The sequence below is a fragment of the Eptesicus fuscus genome, chromosome 8, assembly GCF_027574615.1.
Source record: "Eptesicus fuscus isolate TK198812 chromosome 8, DD_ASM_mEF_20220401, whole genome shotgun sequence".
Classification (NCBI taxonomy): domain Eukaryota; kingdom Metazoa; phylum Chordata; class Mammalia; order Chiroptera; family Vespertilionidae; genus Eptesicus; species Eptesicus fuscus.
Genome location: NC_072480.1, coordinates 66333863 through 66352701, shown reverse-complemented (window position 1 = coordinate 66352701; position 18839 = coordinate 66333863). Strand labels below are relative to the sequence as shown.

Here is an 18839-nt window from a genome sequence, read left to right as displayed (position 1 = left end):
TGCACCATGGAGTCATTTTTCAAGTTATTAGTATTATCAGATGTACATTTAAACAGATATTGGCATTTTTAACTTCTTGAGGACTAAACAAAAGGCTAAGACTATTCTACTTTTGAACATCTTTTTCTGTTTTTGTTTTTGCATGTGTGTGTACTGTGTTCACCTTTTTACAAATCCACATTTTTTTTCTTTATAAAAAACACCCTATAATATAGCAAGGAATATTTTTTATTTTTATTGAATTTAGTGGGATGACATTGGTTAATAAAATTACATAGGTTTCAGGTGCACTATTTTATATCATCTGTGTGTTCACCACCCCGGTAGGAGGAGACTTGAGTTGGAGTGGCGACCACGATTTTTCTGTTGATTCCAAGGTGCTAGGCTTCATTGTTCTGTGACATCTATTGTTTGGATAGCATGTCCCTTTCAGCAATTGTGGAGATGGTGAGGATTGTGATATACCACATCAAATCTAGTTCTGATATGGGCATGGCTTTTGAAAAGCCACCGGCAATATTTATTTTCAAAGATACAGCTGGCTCTGTGTGAAGCACTGGATCACCAGAGTGGTCCTGTTTTCACTGAATCGTTAAATAAGAAGTGTGTTCCTATGTAAGTTCCATTTTTATTTTAATAAACTTCCATTGTCCTCTACCTCAAGACCTTTTGGCCAGGAACCATAATGCCTATTGATAATTTTGCTTTCCTTCTTAGTTCTATAAGTGGGGATTATCTATTAAATTCGTCTGGTTTGTCTAGATTGTGGCCAGAGCTGACCTCACAGCACAGGCTTGTTATTTGGTCTCAGCCTGAGTTCAGAAGCCAGCTTCCTCGTTTTCCTCTGGATCACGCATAAGAGCCAAAGAGACCTCCATGCAAGTTAGAGTGACCCTTTAGACATGCAGGCAACATTCCCCATATTGGGGCTTTTTCTAAGAATGTTCATAAAAATGTTTGTATGATTTTTGTTGTTGTTTAAATTTTTAATTAATTTTTAATTATTTGTTGATGAGAGAGAGAGAGAGAAGAGAGAGAGAGAGAGAGAGAGAGAGAGAGAGAGACTTGTTGTTTTTCTAATTTTTGTATCCTCTGGTTGACTCTTGTGTGTCCTGACCAGGGATTGAACAGGAAACCTTGATGTATGGTTAAGATGCTCTAACCAACTGAACTATCTAGCCAGGGCCAGTATGACTTTTAAAAAAAAATACAGGTTTTTCACACTTTGGGGTTACTTATTAAATTAAGTTTTAAATTCCATTCATAGGGCTTTAATATCGTTTGTTTGAGTCTGAACTTTATAAAACTCTTGTATTGACATCCTGAATGATAGTAGCTTAAACTACTAATTATTTTAGGACTCAACTAACAGCTAAACTAATAGATTAATCAGTTTAATCGTTTTAACTAATATTTTAAATGCATGCATATTGGTTTTATAAAATGACCCATTTTCTGCTGCTGACAGATGCAGCTTACAACAATGTTTTCTTTGCCTTCTATGCTTAGTATACTCCAAGTTTCACAAATACAGAGAAACCTGGGAGATACAAACTATAAGATGCTACTTCTCTAAAATGCCCTCTTGGTTCTTAAAAAGAAAGAAAGAAAAAAAAAAAGAAAAAGAAATTCTATTGTGATACATGGTGAGGCTTATGAAAACTGTGTTTGCCTTTCAGATCCCCAGCTCAAGGGCATAGTGACCAGGTTATATTGCAGGCAAGGCTACTACTTGCAAATGCACCCCGATGGAGCTCTCGACGGAACCAAGGATGACAGCACTAATTCTAGTAAGTGCCAGCCTCAGGCCTCCAGTTGTTAACACAGTTGGTAGAAGACAGGCCGCTACTGCTACTTAAATGACTTTTTAAAAAAACACATTTGCAGTTTTTTGGTTATGTTGGCTCATTCTTACAATGTTGCAACTAGAATAACACTTACAATTTTACTTGGACCACATGGATAAAAATATTAATAGAGCAACGAAAGAAACCTGCTACTTTAAGACAGTCCTGTTAATATCTTAAGCATTTTTCACACAATTGTCATAACTCACATATTATCATTACTTTTAACCTCATTGCCCTAAAAGTCAAATAAGTACACTAGAGCTTTAAAATAGAAGTTGATTACATGTTTACTTTGGAAGTGTTATTTTTATCAGGACTGTAGCTTATTAATGATAATTCTGGAAACTCAAGGGCTACAAATTGGTTTAAGTCCGTGGTTGGCAAACTGCGGCTCATGAGCCACATGCGGCTCTTTGGGTGTGGCTCTTCCACAAAATACCACGGCCTGGGCGAGTCTATTTTGAAGAAGTGGCGTTAGAAGAAGTTTAAGTTTAAAAAATTTGGCTCTCAAAAGTAATTTCAATCGTTGTACTGTTGATATTTGGCTCTGTTGACTAATGAGTTTGCCGACCACTGGTTTAAGTAATAAAAATTTAACTTTTTAAACATTTGCATTCAACAAGAAAGGATCTCTTTATAGAGAGGACTTGAAGGCTGTGTGCCTCTAAATACATTGTATACAATGTTTGACTACGATATAGAATTGGGTCTGTGATAAAATTTTTTAGTAAAAAGCCACACACTTCCTATCATATTAATGTCTGTCTTCATTTTGTTATTTTTTTAATATATAATATTTCTTTGTATTTGTATTCTGGTGTTGCTCCTTATTCAATTTTTATGTGTTTTTCTTTCCCATTTTCTATTTACATGGGCATCTGATTTCTTTTAATTTAGCACATCAGTTCTAAAATAGACACACTTTCTACTGCTCAGGAAAATTAGTGAAAAGCAAAACCTGATTTTATTAAAAATATTTAACCATATATTACCAGTGGATCAGGAATGGATCTGAAGCTTTTCATCCATTTATCATTTATTCTTTTTTTAATTGCTATTATTGCTCACCCAAGGATATTTTTCCGATTGATTTTTTTTTTTTTAGAGATAGTGGAAGAGAGGAAGGGGGGGGGGGGGGGAGAGAAACATTAATGCGAGACAGACATTGATTAGTTGCCTCCCACATGTGCTCAGATCTGGGCCAGGGATTGGACCTGCAATCCAGGTACATGCCCTTGACCTGGACCCTTCAGTGCAGGGGCCAACGCTCCAACCAACTGAGATTTCTGGCCAAGACTCATTTATTCTTTATAGAACTTCATTCCAATACCAAGAAGGAAGGATTTGAATGCATGTAAGCCAATTATAGGCATTTTTTATTTTAAATTCTAGTAATCAAAGTTTCACTAATATTGATTCTGAGAGCCCCTAATAATATGAAATAGAATATTTTTGCAATTGAATTACTGTGTGAAATATCAATATTTTTAAAGCCACTGTGTTTATTTTTTAAACTTGGATATTGCTTCATTTTCCTTTTTTTTTTTAAACTTTAAAATTCTTTTTGGTTTATCTACACTTTACTCTTTTTCAATTTCTAATAGTTTTCCCTTTATGTATCTATTATATCATCCTTTCTATTTTTAACTTTTCCCTATCATATTTGCTCTTTGGTTTATTTTTGTTTTATTTCATTTTTTGACTTAAGAAAAGAGAAGGTAAATTAATTCAGACAGAAGAAAGAGGAGGCATTTTTATTAAAAGATCAGTGTCATTGTTTACTTGGCATTTTGATAATTTGGTCAAATGTTTTTAAAATTATCAGTACTTGACTATCTTTGTTCTGTAAAAGATGCCAATTTCTCCTGGTTCAAGTTCACACATACTTCTGCTTTTTTTTTCTTTTTTTTTAATCTTTAACTCCTTGCCAATTATTTCAAAAAAGATGCTCCCTTTTTCTTACATCTCACAGTTATGGGGGTCATGAACTTTTGATATAAATAAGTTCTGATGTCTTCAATGTTCTCTGATTTCCTTTGACCAGAGTCTAGTAGAGCAAGGAAACTAGTTTTCCTAACTCTGATCACTACAAGAGCCGGCTCTGACTTATCAGACTAGAGGCTGTTGTCATCTATTCTGACAAAGGTTTTTTTTAAAAAAGGAAATAAAATACAGCTGTATGAAGATGCTGCATAATTGGAATTCTTAGAAAAATAATTTCCTTCAAATGAATGTTTTATGATTTTTTCCTACCTTCTTCTTTTGTTTTTATAATGCCAAATGAATCGGTTCCTTTTAGTGATGAGAATCAATATCAGATTCAGAATGTTCAAGTAGACTTCGTTTAAAAGCATAATCCTTCAGAACTGAAGAAGTAGCACAATCTTTTCTAAATTGTAAAGTGCAGATGTAGACATTGTATACATCCACACATAATTATGTCTAGTTATCTGAATAATATCACACACTAAACTGGAAAGCTCACATACTCAAAGATACGTGACGTTCTGTTCTCTAAATGTATGGGCTTCTTCCCTCCTATTGTGTAACTGCATCAGAAGGAACATAATCTCCTGGTAACTCTTGAGATCACCTCTTATTCCCCTAAATGCTGCAGGTGAACAGTTTGGGGCATGAAGCCGGGACAGGAGCCCCTGTGTAAAAGCAAGTCAGAACTAAATCACCTTACCCACACTCAAGGGAGTTAAATTCTTATGCAAAGATCTGGTCTGCAGCTTCTTTTCTTACAACTTTCATTGCATTTTTATACACTGTAAGCCAATTTGGCTGGTTTTGTTACCATTTCAACACTGGCAGAGCCATAGAAGAACAGTATAAAGCAGGGTGAGAAACAGGTTCTCTCCTCAAAAAGCTATAAAAATTGTATAACCATAAAATTTAATAAAACTTGGCAGAATTATAGCAGCTTTACAAAAGCAGTAGGAATTACTAATTAACTCTGCTTTTGTGTACTGTCACCTTTTGAACTAAAGTATACAGTTTTGTTAATGATGAATTTTAAGATATTTTCTTTTCTCGGGTTCATTGCAGTAGTCTCATGAATCTTAAGAAAATTGTTAGCCCAGAAAGGTATTCTTTAACTGAGAGCGAGCATTAGAGATGGCTCCTGATGAGAGCATTGTCCTTTTGGTTGGAGGAAGGGTGTGATACAAGTTTTCACCAACAGGTTTCAGTTTTATGATAATTCTCTGACCACCAAACAAGGTTTAGTCATCCATAAGTAGGGAAAAATAAGGGGAAAGCACCTAAGAGTGGCCCTGATACCACCTACATTTACTAACAGGACAAGCCTGAGGCTTAAACCTTCCGATCTTTGTGATTTGAGTTCAACACATATCCCACTTTTAAATGTGAAATTATTTAGAAGTAGACAAAGTCAGAAGCACCCTGCTAAGCTGCATTTGTCATACTTTTTAGATAAATTAAGAAGAGGAAAAGGCCAGCAGGTAGTTGAAGCTGACACTAATGTCATCCTAGGGTTTCCAGCCTGGGATCCAGGAGCCTCTGGGAGGAAAAAGTGGCAAGCAACAACAACAACAACAACAACAAAAAAGCTTGATAATAGAGAGGATGCTGCAGCAACTTGACTGTTTATCACTGACTTCTTTATGCCCTTGAAGGATCTTTCACAAGATGAAGTGAACACCCGGTTTGCTTCATGACCACACTCATTTTCAGGGGGTACTTCCTTAAAAATGTGATATTATTCAGATAACTAGACATACCATGAACTATGAACCATGGTAAGTAGTAGTACCATGAACTATGGTAGGTAGTAGTACCAGGAACTATGGTAGGTAGTAGTACCAGGAACTATGGTAGGTAGTAGTACCAGGAACTATGGTAGGTAGTAGTACCAGGAACTATGGTAGGTAGTAGTACCAGGAACTATGGTATTTGATTAGGTAGTGGTTTTCTTTTCTTTATTTTGCTTTTGGGGATGCCATGCAGTTTTTTTATGCTGCCAAACTCCATTGTTCCAGTTACCAGACCTAATAGATACTGCAAGCAGACTAGGACTACAGAAATATCAATAGGCTAGTAACGATAGCAATGTTTAAACCTCACACAAACCAACCCCTCTCACCTTAGAAATTCTCAACATAATACCTTGATATGTAAAAACTAGCTTTCCCGTTGCAGGAAAATTCCTGCAATGGGATTTCCTGCTGCACTCTACCCCGCCTCCACCCCGCCCTTGCCGCCCGCCTCGCCTTCTCCTCCAGCCCGCCCGCGTTTCCCTTCGATCCCGGCCCCGCCTCCGCTCCGCCCTTGCCACCCGCCTCGCCTTCTCCTCCGGCCCGCCCGCGTTTCCCTTCAGCCCCGGCCCCACCTCCGCTCCACCCTTGCCGCCGGCCCTGCCTTCTCCTCCAGCCCGTCCACGTTTCCCTTCGCCCCGGGCCCCGCCTCCGCCCCACCCTTGTCACCGGCCCTGCCTTCTCCTCCAGCCCGCCCGCGTTTCCCTTCAGCCCCGGCCCCGCCTCCGCTCCACCCTTGCCGCCCGCCTTGCCTTCTCCTCCAGCCCGCCCGCGTTTCCCTTCGCCCCCGGCCCCGCCTCCGCCTCCAGCCTGCCCGCGTTTCCCTTCAGCCCCGGCCCCGCCTCCGCTCTGCCCTTGCCGCCGGCCCTGCCTTCTCCTCCAGCCCGCCCGCGTTTCCCTTCGGCCCCGGCCCCGCCTCCGCCTCCGCCCCGCCCTTGCGGCCCGCCTGGCCTTCTCCAGCCCGCCCGCGTTTCCCTTCGCCCCCGGCCCCGCCTCCGCTCCGCCCTTGCCGCCGGCCCCGCCTTCTCCTCCAGCCCGCCTTCGTTTCCCTTCGCCTACGGCCCTGACTTCGCTCCTCCCTTCTCCTCCCCCCGCCCCCCTGGCTTGCTTGCTTCTTCGAAGCTTTACTCCCCTTTGCAGCTCTTGGCTTCTTTCGACACTGTCTTGATATGCAAATTAGCCGCCATCTTTGTTGGGGCAATTTGCATACTCGTCCTGATTGGTTGGTGGGCGTGGCTTGGCTGGTGGGCGTGGCTTAGGTGTAGCGAAGGTGCGGTCAATTTGCATATTTGTCTATTATTAGATTAGATGGTTGATAGCTCTCAGTGACCACCACCCCACAAAGCCTTAGGATGGCGCTCCTCATCTTGGCTGTAGCTTAGGGTCCGTTGAGGAGCTTTCAGAATAAGTGTGTTATGCCCTACACCAACTTCCTGAAATTCTGATTTTATCTGGGATTGGACATGGCTGTCCTAGTTTTAAAGTACAGCCAGCATTGAAAATCACTACTCTGCGGAGACCTAGAGTATTCCACAGAGTAAACAAAATAACATGAACTTCTTCATTATTTTTACTCCCCTAAACTTTGTGGCATTGCTTTATAATTATGTATAATACAAAAATAATTAAAAAATATAATGTCTCAATTAATGTGGGGACCCGTGGCTTTAATTAACACCATGTATCCAACATGGTCAGCTCTGGACAGTCTTCCACATGACAGTGATTATTGGATTCACTTTTTATTATCATTTCATAAATGATAACTTGTATTTATAATTCAGGTCCAAAACAAAATCCTGGAAGAAAAACCCAGTGTGTTAATTTTAGTATGGTCATTTTAGACTATCCTTTATAATTTTTATTTTTCCCATACACTTTTATTTTGGTGAGCTCATGAATTATACCAGCTGGTCTATACCAAATATATGGAACCTACAAATACCGTTAGGGATATGAAATTTAGAGTAATTAAATTTAAACATATTAGGTTAGACTAGTTTGCATGGTCAGGCATACCAGTATGTTTTCCCTAAAAAATGTTTTGCACATAAATTAGGAATTATCCTGGTGCCCATCCTTTCAAACTATGAGGAAGATGGAACAGTGCAGATGTTCTAGACAAGAGTGAAAATGGCCAATGGTCTTCTACAAACAAAGAATACTAAGAGCTACAATGACACAAGCACCTCATAGTACTCACCAACTCCACACTCATGTTTAATATTAAATAGTAGAAATAAGCAAATATAAATCTCATTCCTCAGTTTGAACATCCCAATGTTAGTTTGTACCAGGAAAGCTAATGATCTACCCAATCATATATGCCCCTGAGTATTCTTCTAGAGAAAATTACCTACAGCCATCGCCTGTCTTTTATCAGTTGTGTAGCACAGACATCTTTGGATACTGGGATGGGATGTAATACCTGAAAGAGAAGGTGTAACTTTGTCTACCCTATTAAAAATATGCCTCCACATTAAATAGAGCACAATACATATCTATATATTGAGTAGACCCATAGATTGAAGTCAAAATTTCTCACATTTTAAAAATTATTTATCTTTTATGTAATACAGTTAATAAACAAAAAGTGAAAATATTTATATATTTACTTCAGCATTTTACTTCTGTCTTGACTATTCTGGTCTGGTTCTATTGCTTAGGCTTAGACATAAATTAAAAAGAACTTGGATGGGAGCAGACAAACTCACTGTGGATAATCAATAGTTCTCTTATAAATGTATCTATAATAAAGTCTCCCAAATCATCAAATGATTACTAAACATGGTGCCAGAAAACCCACTAAACAGTCAACATGTGACACCGGCATGGAAATGTGTTAATACTTTTTATAAAACCAATATAACATTGCTTTCTACACTCTGTAAAAAACACACACATATAAAAACACTTCTTTATCAATAAGGGAAGAAACAAAAACATGGTAACAAATGATCTTTTTTCTCTAAGGTGGGTAAAATTGAGAACTTTTTCCTCTTTTATTTTAGTTTTCATTAATAGTTTTATGAACTATTAATAAAGAGTATTTCTTTCTAAAATTTGCATTGCATTCGGTTTGATTAGTTCTTTCTAGATTTAGCACATTATCAGATGTACATCTTTCCTGGGCTCTGCTGGATTATCATGTTGGTTCAGCAACAGTAATTGAGTTTTGGAATTGCCTTTTTAACTCTGGGCTGTGCTGCATTGCAGTGATTAAGCACACCTTCTGCAGGAAAGGCCAGGATAAACAGTCAACTTGGACTTTTTAAATTCTCCTCTTTGAGAACCTTTACAGCTGATTACTTTGGTATCAAGTGGTGTCAGAGACTGTGACACTAGAAGCATAATTATAGGCTTGGTTCTGCTCATTTTCCCACCAGCTCTTCAAAATGCTATAGACAGACTGCTAAGATCTACAAACTAAAGTTCAAGTGCTAATTCTATTCATAGCAGACACTATGAATTAATTTCTTAATTATAAAGAGAAATAAAAGTTAGTTAATTGGAACTTCTCAGGAGGTTGTAACAAAGATGATGTTTCTTAAATAAAATAAATGAGAGATAGGTGATGGCAGTGCTTTGTGACTTTCTGCCCATTTGTGACAGACCATGTTTATCTTTCCAGCACTGTTCAACCTCATACCAGTGGGACTGCGCGTTGTTGCCATCCAGGGAGTGAAGACAGGGTTGTACATAGCCATGAATGGAGAAGGTTATCTCTATCCATCAGTAAGTAGCATGCCGTAGTCATTGGTCCTTCTTTCAATGTTTGCAAAATAGCAATAGCATTAGCAATAACAGCAATAACAAAATGAGAAAGTCCTGTCTATTGCCTCTGTTTTTTATCTTTGCTACCGTGTTGTGGGAGCTGTTTATTCATTATTCATCAGTGTTTGTTAATAACAGCATATCAAGCAGAAGAGTGACATTATTACCTTGTAAAATTGTGTATTTGCATATTTTAAAAAGTGACCCAGTTTATAGAAAATTGAGCAATTTTGAAAGAGTTTATGTTAATATAATCTTTTTATTTCTATTTAGAAATGTACTTGTCTTTGAGAACCTCTTGTAAAAGATTATTTTATAAAAAGAAACAGACTTAATGTGAATTCTGAACAGAAAAGAGAAACATTTAAAGGGACTAGTTCTTTTAAAAATAAGAATTCAAAATGTGTAAGCATTTTACTAGGAACAACTTCTAATATCAAAATGTATATTGCTTTTAACTCTAAGCAAGTCTCCTTGTTTTGCGTTTATAAAGTTGAGCACTTTTCCAGACATATAACCTCTTCTGGAATATTTACTCTTTACAAATAATTTGCATTCAGATGTGCTGTATACATACATTATAATGCTGTTAGAGTTAATTTTCAACACAGGTTCCAGCATTAGAGACTTAGATGAAAGTACTTCTTTCTGCTTTTCTCTGAGCAAAAATCAATAGATCAAAGTCATAGTGCCTCAAGGAAAAATGTTTTTATTTGCTTTTGTTGTTGTTAAATACTAGTTCTGTTGTTGTTAAATGCCATCATCAAAAAAACTACATGTAAATATTCATACAAATATTATGCACAGGCACACACATGCACACAGAACTTAAGCAGAAACATTCTTTAGGGCCTCCCATGAGGAGTGTATTTCAATGTAATAAAAATTTGATACATTTTATTTAACAAATCTGGAAAATCTGTCAAAGAAAATAAAATGTGAGTTGTGGATTCCTTTTGTGGTGAGGTGGGAAATGCTCTTGCTAATTTGGAACCTTCTTCTGAGTTCCCTGAAGGTGTTCCTGCATGCAGACCTGGCCCCAAATTGTGCAAATTGCATTCTGTTACATAAGATGAATATTCAACCTCTGCAAGCATGCTCAAGCTAGAATTCCCTATCCCCCTTGAGGAAAAATTCTATTTAGATGAAGATCATTTTCTAAAGATGTGTTATTTCAGATACAAATCAAACTTTATTGATTTGACATTTATTCTGTTACTTTTGTTTCTCTTCCCCCAAGTAATCTTTGAGATGCCTAAACATTATTAGATTCAGTATCTGCCATAGCCTCTAGTCTTTGGTTTCTGTTGATGATTTTTAAAAAATTCATATTTATTGTTGAAAGTATTGCAGATGTCCCCTCCCCCCACCTTTGACCTCCTCCCCAGATTACATTGTTATGCTCTGATATATGTGTTGATGTCAGGAGAAATTTAAATGTTTGTTTTACTTTTGCTACTGAGAAAGATACTTTATATTTTTTTGTGATGATGTTGTGCGAGTGTGCTATTTTTTTTTAAATAATATATTTTATTGAATTTTTACAGAGAGGAAGGGAGAGGGATAGAGAGTTAGAAACATCAATGAGAGAGAAACATCAAGTAGCTGCCTCCTGTACACCCCCTACTGGGGATGTGCCCGCAACCAAGGTACATGCCCTTGACCGGAATCGAACCTGGGACCCTTTAGTCCGCAGGCTGACACTCTATCCACTGAGCCAAACCAGTTAGGGCGTGTGCTATTTTTTTTAAAGGTAGGAGTATGTGCATTAGCCTAAAATGCAAGGGAGTCCTGGTTATATTTGTTGCAATGTAAGCAGTGCAGCAGAAATACAAGTGAGGAAGGCACCAACTGACTGGCCCAGTCTTCGGCATCTTAAATGGGACCTCCCTGCCCAGGAATCACATCTGTTGGCCACAGCCCCTGCCCCAGGAATTGTCCCAATGGCAACTCCAGGCATATTTTCTACTCTAAACTCTCTGACTCTCCTATTGCTTGGCTTCTGGACCACCCTTTCTTTGGTGGCTTGATTCTCTGCTTTGCGGATCTTGGTTTTCTCCCCTTCCCATCTTTGACACTGTGCTCTGAGACCAGGATCTGGTAAGAGGCACTCTATTCGCCCACCCCTACCCTAAGAGATCCCCTCTGCCCAGACCAGGCCCTTAAAATGTGAGTGGTGGATTCCTTTTGTGGTGAGGTGGGAAATGCTCTTGCTAATTTGGAACCTTCTACTGAGTTCCAAATAAGACCTCCCTGCCCAGGAATCACATCTGTTGGCAACAGCCCCTGCCCCAGGAATTGTCCCAATGACAACTCCAGGCATATTTCTCCATCTTGTAGGAAAGGGACTTAGATAAAAAAATCAAATGAAATTCCCAGTTTTTACTAATACTCTTTAGTTAAAGTGTCCTGTGTATTTCAATGTAATAAAAATTGAAGTTCAAATATTTTGGCAAAAAGAATGTTTTCTCACATTCACTCATTTATTCCATAATTAGTTACTGAGAGCCTACTAAAATAATAACATAACAGCACAATACAACAGTTATTATACTATGCAATAATAGTTCTACTTATAAAATAATAATAGCCACTATATGTATATAGTGCACTCTGCCTAGCACGGATTTCGGCACTTTATAGGTTAGATCATTTCATCCTTGCAGCAACCTATTAAGCAAATACTGTTAAAATGATGATACTGATGTACAGAAAGTTTGAGAAGCTGTGTGAAGTCATCCAAGTAGAGCAGACAAGATTTGAGCACTATTAGTCTGACTCACAGTTTACTTTCTAACTGTTTCACTATACAGTATTGCTTCCATGTGCCAGACATGTTCATAATATGGTCTGGCACCCATTCTAGTAACAACTTATAAGCATGTGTTGATGTAATGAAAACCATTAGGGATTGGGTACCTTGGGAAGAAACTTCATTTTAGATATTAAAAAGTATAATTTGAAACGATCTGTTTTCTTTGGAGATTCTCAAATAAAACAATACAAATCATAGGGAATTCTATTTATTCAAGAAATGTTTGATATTAAATACTGGGTGTCAAATATTCTTAAAGTGTATTACACGTAATGTTTGGGCTTTAAATTTAAAAGCCAGGGTGGCTAACCCAACTAAGAAATTTTGAACAAGTTTGAGTAAATTTTTTTAAAGGAGAACTCCAAGCTCAGGTTTAAAGAAAAAAGTTTAAAGATTTAAGTCTGGGAAATGGAGGAATCTGTTTTAAGCTTATACCCACTTTAAAATGATCAACTTAATGTTTCTGAAGTGTAAACCAATGTCTAATATGGGAGCAATTTTTTTTGAGAATGTAGGCAATAAAATACTCAGAGCAAAGTGAATTCTGTTAAATGAAAATCACACCAGTGATTTGACTCAAGGTAGATGTATTCCTCTGCGTTTCAGGAAGTAACTCTCATCATCCCTTGCCATCCAAATAAAGATATTGAATTTGTCAGGTAATTCTGCCTCAGTGGGACAAAACAGTTATCTGACAGAGATGTAAATATCATCTTTCTTATGCTGAAGCTACTTGTCACCTGTGGAATATTTTCTTTAATATGACAGCAGTGATTTCATTTATGGTCATAATGATTGTAACATGTTTCTTGAAGATGTACCTCAAGAGATTTAGTGTTAGATATAAACAGTTTCCTTGAAGGTAAACTGCAACGTTGCAGAACAGAAACTGACAAGGAAATACTTTGTTAGAAAATGAGTCTGAAGTGATGTTTAGGATAAAAATGTATTTTGATCAACTATAAACTATTTATGGTGCTGTGAGGAACAGTTAAGTTTTTTTTTTTCCTCTTCCAAACAACCTATGATTTAGAAAGACTAAGAGAATCCTCTGAAGTAAATTCTGAACACTGAAGAAAAACATGAAATGAGAAAAAAAAACTCTGTCATTCCTTATTTGACCAGAGATAAAAGAATAGTTATTCTGATGTAAGAAAGAGGTGTAGGGAGAAAGGGAAGGAAAAGAGACTGATAATACAATGGGGAAAGCCCTGGGCTTTTATCAGAACACCTTCATCTTGGATCTTGGATCTGACAGCGGATTCTTGTGTTGTGTTATCATGTCCCAGACTCTCTGGCACCCAGTCTTCCCATCTGTAAAATGAAAGGGTATCCTGGATGCTTTAAGTTAATGTTGAAGTTTAAAATGTTGGTGTTAGTCTGATTGATTTTTCTGGATGATGAAGTAAAAAATGTACATAAAATGTATAAAGATTCGTTAGTGCTGTCTTACCACTGGCTGGCATTTATGAGAATATTAGTTTCCAAATGGTGCTCTAAATGTTTCTATTACCTAGATGCTGCCATCTGGGAGGCAGTAAGCCCTGGTATTCTCCTGAAATTAATATTTCAGCTGAGTCTAATAACCAAGAGATACAAGTAGAGAGGAAGATAATCCCTTTTCATGTAGGTTTTTATAATGAATCAAGAGAATGCTCTGCTATTGTGTTTTGCAAATAATAGGGCCCAAAAGAATCACCTGGAGAGAGGAAAAAGCCGATTCCATGGATCAACTTCCAGCTACTTCAATTCATTAGGTCCTGTGCGAGGCCCAGGAATCTACCTCTCCCACCTGCCCACTGGTGGGTGATTCTACAACTCAACAATCAATAACCACACAACAAGCATCGCTGCAATGGCCAGTGGGGGAGATGATGACAGCTTTAGACCAACTGGTGAGAGTAGAGTTGGAGACAGTGGTATGAAGACTAACCAGGCTCAAAGACCATCATGGAATAAAATAAATCATTTGGTTTTCCTAACTTCACCTCCTACTAAGTTGAGGTTTAGAGAAATCCCATACTTCTTCTTAACTAATGCAGCAACCCAGAAGCTCTGGGGCACCTGCATACTCTCACCTCTGTATGCTGGGATCAACCCATCCAACAATATACAATGAATGTGAGCACAGTGATGAAATGATCTTTAGTTTAAGGAAAAAAGACAAATGCTACGTATTATGCAAAAAGCATTTGCAAGACCTTCCAAGTCTTATCTACTTTATATGAGATAATTTTCTAATGTCACAGTCATATTTCAGAAATACATTCATAAGCCTCTCTTACAAAGCTGGTTCCACCTTCCCTCCTCGGTGCCAGCAGACATCTCTTACTGATGTGCCTTGAATTGTGTTGCTCTCCATCCGTAATTTTTCAAAGCCTCCTAGACAGGAAAGCCACAGAGCTCCTCGCCTCATGTTACCATTAATTGTATGTCTCCATGTAGAGTTCACATTCTAGCCAAATGGGTTGCAACAATGTCCCTTCTTCTTAACATTTGCTCTTGTGTTCATTGTTCAAGTTTGGGCCATAGAAATAGAACTGCTTTGATTTTTCAGTGTGGTACTTAATTTTCCTCAAAATCTTTCCCTTTTTCCCTGAGAGTTACTAACACAAAGCATACACCATCACACACCTGTATGTCTATGCACATGGAGTATTCTTTGTGGTCTTTGTCCATCTCTGGTACCCACCCTGTCTCTTTGAAACACATCTATGGACTCTGTCCTCAGGAAGCCACTCATGTTTATTCTAGTGCAGGTAGGCATATCCTATCCATGTCTCCTAGTGTTTTTTTTTCTTTAGGTACCAGGCAGTGCATGGGATTAAGCACATAATCTGGGCTATAGTGACCAGCACTGGTAATCAATATCCATTATAGGGGACCAAGGGCATTTGATGACTGCTTATCCTGAGGACCAGTCTTTTGTTATCTGATGTGACTCCTAGGAGGAGGGAGGCAAAACTATAACCAAGCAGGATCCCAGATTTCTCTGGATATAAAGAGGTACCCCTTTCAAAATGGATTCTTTTTTTCATCTTTCATCCCTCATTCTTCATTTCTCTGAATGGTGAGTTCTTTATCTTAAAAAAATATATTAAATTTCAGGATTATTCATGTCTCTTTTATTCTAGCAATCTATGACTTTGACTCTATACGCATGTTTTTCTACAGAAACAGTATCTAACATCTATCTATCTAAATATATATATATATATATATATATATATATATATATATATATATTTGTGTGTTTCATTGGAATTATGCATGTGCTTAAATACACACATTTATTCACATTGTTATACTTCTGGTCAGAGTGTTTTTATTTCCTTTTATAAATGTTAAATAATAGCTTTTCAATTTATACATATTTTGAAGCTTTACTTGCTGTGCTTAAAAATATTTTTTATTAAGTTTTCCTATACTTTTGCCCACATTATTATTATTTGGATATATTTCCCAGGTTGAAAATGGCTATTATCTGTTCTTGGCATTTTGACTAAGATAATTTATAGCAATAAAGAAGCAAGTACAGTACTTCAGTAAATTTCCCTTCAGTATTCATATAATTCCTACAACATTGAACACCAATGTACAGTACACAATTGATTATGACAAAGGAAAGAATGCCTTCATTCTACTTAGGGTCACTTACCAGAGAGAAAATGCCCTTAAGAAACAAATACAAGTGATAGACTACATATAACTAAATTTAAGTAGCCTTTTGGACAAAGGAAAATATGAAGCATCCCATGTTTTCTATTGTTAGGTTGGTAATGGACAATACAGGGTTGGGCAAGAGTAGGTTTATAGTTATAAGTATGTGAAACAGAGTTTACTCTTGTATTATTATTTATTAATTATCATATTATTTTCCATATGAACAACTGTAAATATATTTTTGCTCCACCTGTATAAAGCAATAAATGTACCTTTTTAGGTTATCCAAGTTCATATGCCATTTTATGGAGTTTAAAGAAGGAACTGAGGTAGAAAAGATATGAGAGCTTAAGGGGAAAAAAGAGAAGTGAAAAGAAAAGGCTATAAATCAGCAATAGGAAGCCATTGGGAAAAGGATATAAATCAGCATTAGGCAGCAGTGGGAAAAGGGGAGAGAAAAGAAAGAGAAAGATGAGAGAATGGGAGGAGGAGACAGCAAAGGGAAGGAAGTGGGGAGGACATATTACAAGGAGAGAGCAGAGAGAGGCCCATGCCTTCTACTCACTCCATCATGCTATTAGAACCCACCTGGCCCCAGCTCCAGCCTCCCACTCAGAGATGGAAAAAACAAAATCTTCCCTCCTGAAGTCTAGCCTAGAGTTTCCAACCACACCCACAATACTTTTTCTGCTCTAGCTCCGTACACTTTCACCTATTTCCTTTAACCTCCTCTTTCAGAATGGTTAATGTCCTTCTCCAGACTAGGAGACAATATGGCCATCTTTGACTTCTAAAGGATTATACCTGTGACAGGAGAATTAGTAGAAATAGATCAGTAGCAGTGTGAAAATCATGCAATCAATAGTCCAGATGAGGAATGCTGAGTATACAGGGTGGGGCAAAATTAGGTTTACAGTTGTTCATATGGAAAATAATGCAATAATTAATAAATAATATAATAAATAATAATACAAGAATCAATTCTGTATTGCATACTCACAACTGTAAAACTTACTTTTGCTCCAGTCTGTATACAATGGAATATTATTCATTTTAATAAAAAAAAGAAAGAAAGGCGATTCTGCATTGGCAACAACATGGATAAACCTGGAAGACATTGGAAAGTAAACTGAAGTGAGTAAGACACATAAAAAAAATAACTGCATAAATCTTGCCTTTGTAATCTAAATAGGTGAAATACATAGAAACAGAAATTTGAAAAGTGGTTGTCAGGGAAATCAAGGAATAAAAGAAAAAGAGAATAAAGAAGAGAAAATGAAATAGGGCTTGCAAACTACAAACATTTGCTTTGTTTGGACAGCATCAGCGTGTGTGTGTATGTCTGAGAGAGAGAGAGAGAGAGAGAGAGAGAGAGAGAGAGAGAGAGAGAGAGAGAGAGAGAGAGATCTGAATGTCAGTTCTTAAACTTAGAAAGGCAGACACTATATAAGTTAACTTTGTTTCTGGGCCTAGAGACATTGGTGTTGGCAACCCCGCAGTGAAGGGACTGGAAAGGAAGAGAGATATTTGAAACTCAGAATCTGGTGAGCAGTGATGCTTTTCCCTGAGAAAATAGAACCCGGAAGAAGGAGGGGCTGGTGTGGAGGAATGCAGTGCACTCAGTTTTATTCAAGTGGGTGATAATCCCACTGAATGACTGTTGGATGATGACCAAGCTCATTCATCATGGAAGAAACAAGTCTAAGGGCTGTCTGAGGAATGGTGTATGGATAAAGAGTTGTTCTATGATGGATGGTGATTGTTTCCCTATTCCTCCTGCATGTGATCAAAGATGAAGAAATGGGATGAATAACACCTACATGGGTAAAGTTAGATATTAGAAATTAAAAGCTTTATTAAATAACATAACTTCTTGAAAAGCTTCCTAATATATTTTCCTTGATTCCTAAGTATACATAATCAATAAAGGCAATTTTGGACACTGGGTATAGAGGAGAGAACTAGCTGAATTAAGTTTATAACTTGTGTCTTTATAAAAATGATGATAATATAGGAAGAGAATATTAAGCCTTCAGATAGTCTCATAGTGGTACACATTCGTCAACATAGATAAGACTTATGCTGATAACATTGCAAATACCTTAAACCCAGAACATTTACCCAAAAGATTTCAATTGAGTGAGTTCCATATACCTCAAGAACTGATTTTGACTATGTAGCCCAGGCATTCCTTGTGCAGGTGCCTAAAGGAGCAATACCTTGATAAACACAGTATACATCACTGTCTCATGAACCATGACTTTAATATTACATTATTTTATACTTACCTTGAGTAAATGCTGCTGTTGTTGATGACGATGATAATAATGATGACAAACTCATGGTCCAGTTCAAACCCCTTGAATAAGCATAATGACATGACCACAAGTAATGCTCACCTTTTCTATTAACCAAGTGAGCTGGCCTTTGAGTAAGTGTGTGGAGAAAAATCCTGGATGATTGCTCTGCTCAGTCTATAAAGAATAGGACAAAAAAATGTGTCCTTGAGCATTAAGATAATATAGAGCAACCTTGAGAAAGAAGAACAAGGTTGGAGGGATTACAATACTGGATATCAAGTTATACTACAAAACCACTGTAATCAAAACAGCCTGGTACTGGCACTAGAACAGGCATATAGACCAATGGAACAGAACAGAGACCCCACAAATCAACCCAAGCCATTACTCTCAAAGAATATTTGACAAAGGAGGCAAGCGCATACAATGGGGTCAAGACAGTCTCTTCAATAAATGGTGTTGGGAAAATTGAACAGGTACATGCAAAAAAAAAAAAAAAAAGAAATTAGACCAAGAACTTACACCATACAAAAATAAATTCAAAATGGATAAAAGACTTAACTGTAAGTTGTGAAACCATAAAAATCCTAGAAGAAACCTTAGGCAGCAAAATCTCAGACATCTCTTGTAGCAATATGTTTGCTGATACATCTCCTAG

At 37.5% G+C, this 18839-nt stretch overlaps 1 protein-coding gene across 3 annotated transcripts in view; it reads left to right on the top strand.

Annotated features, from left to right (window-relative positions):
- Positions 1 to 18839, top strand: part of FGF14 (fibroblast growth factor 14) — a 570035-nt gene that overhangs the window by 442728 nt on the left and 108468 nt on the right. For 2 of the 3 annotated variants that reach the window (XM_008143957.3, XM_008143958.3), the window contains exons 2-3: positions 1680 to 1790; positions 9261 to 9364. In XM_008143957.3, the coding sequence (XP_008142179.1) occupies positions 1680 to 1790; positions 9261 to 9364 (215 nt within the window). The remainder of the gene's footprint in view (positions 1 to 1679; positions 1791 to 9260; positions 9365 to 18839) is intronic. The other variant, XM_054719924.1, reaches the window with a different exon arrangement.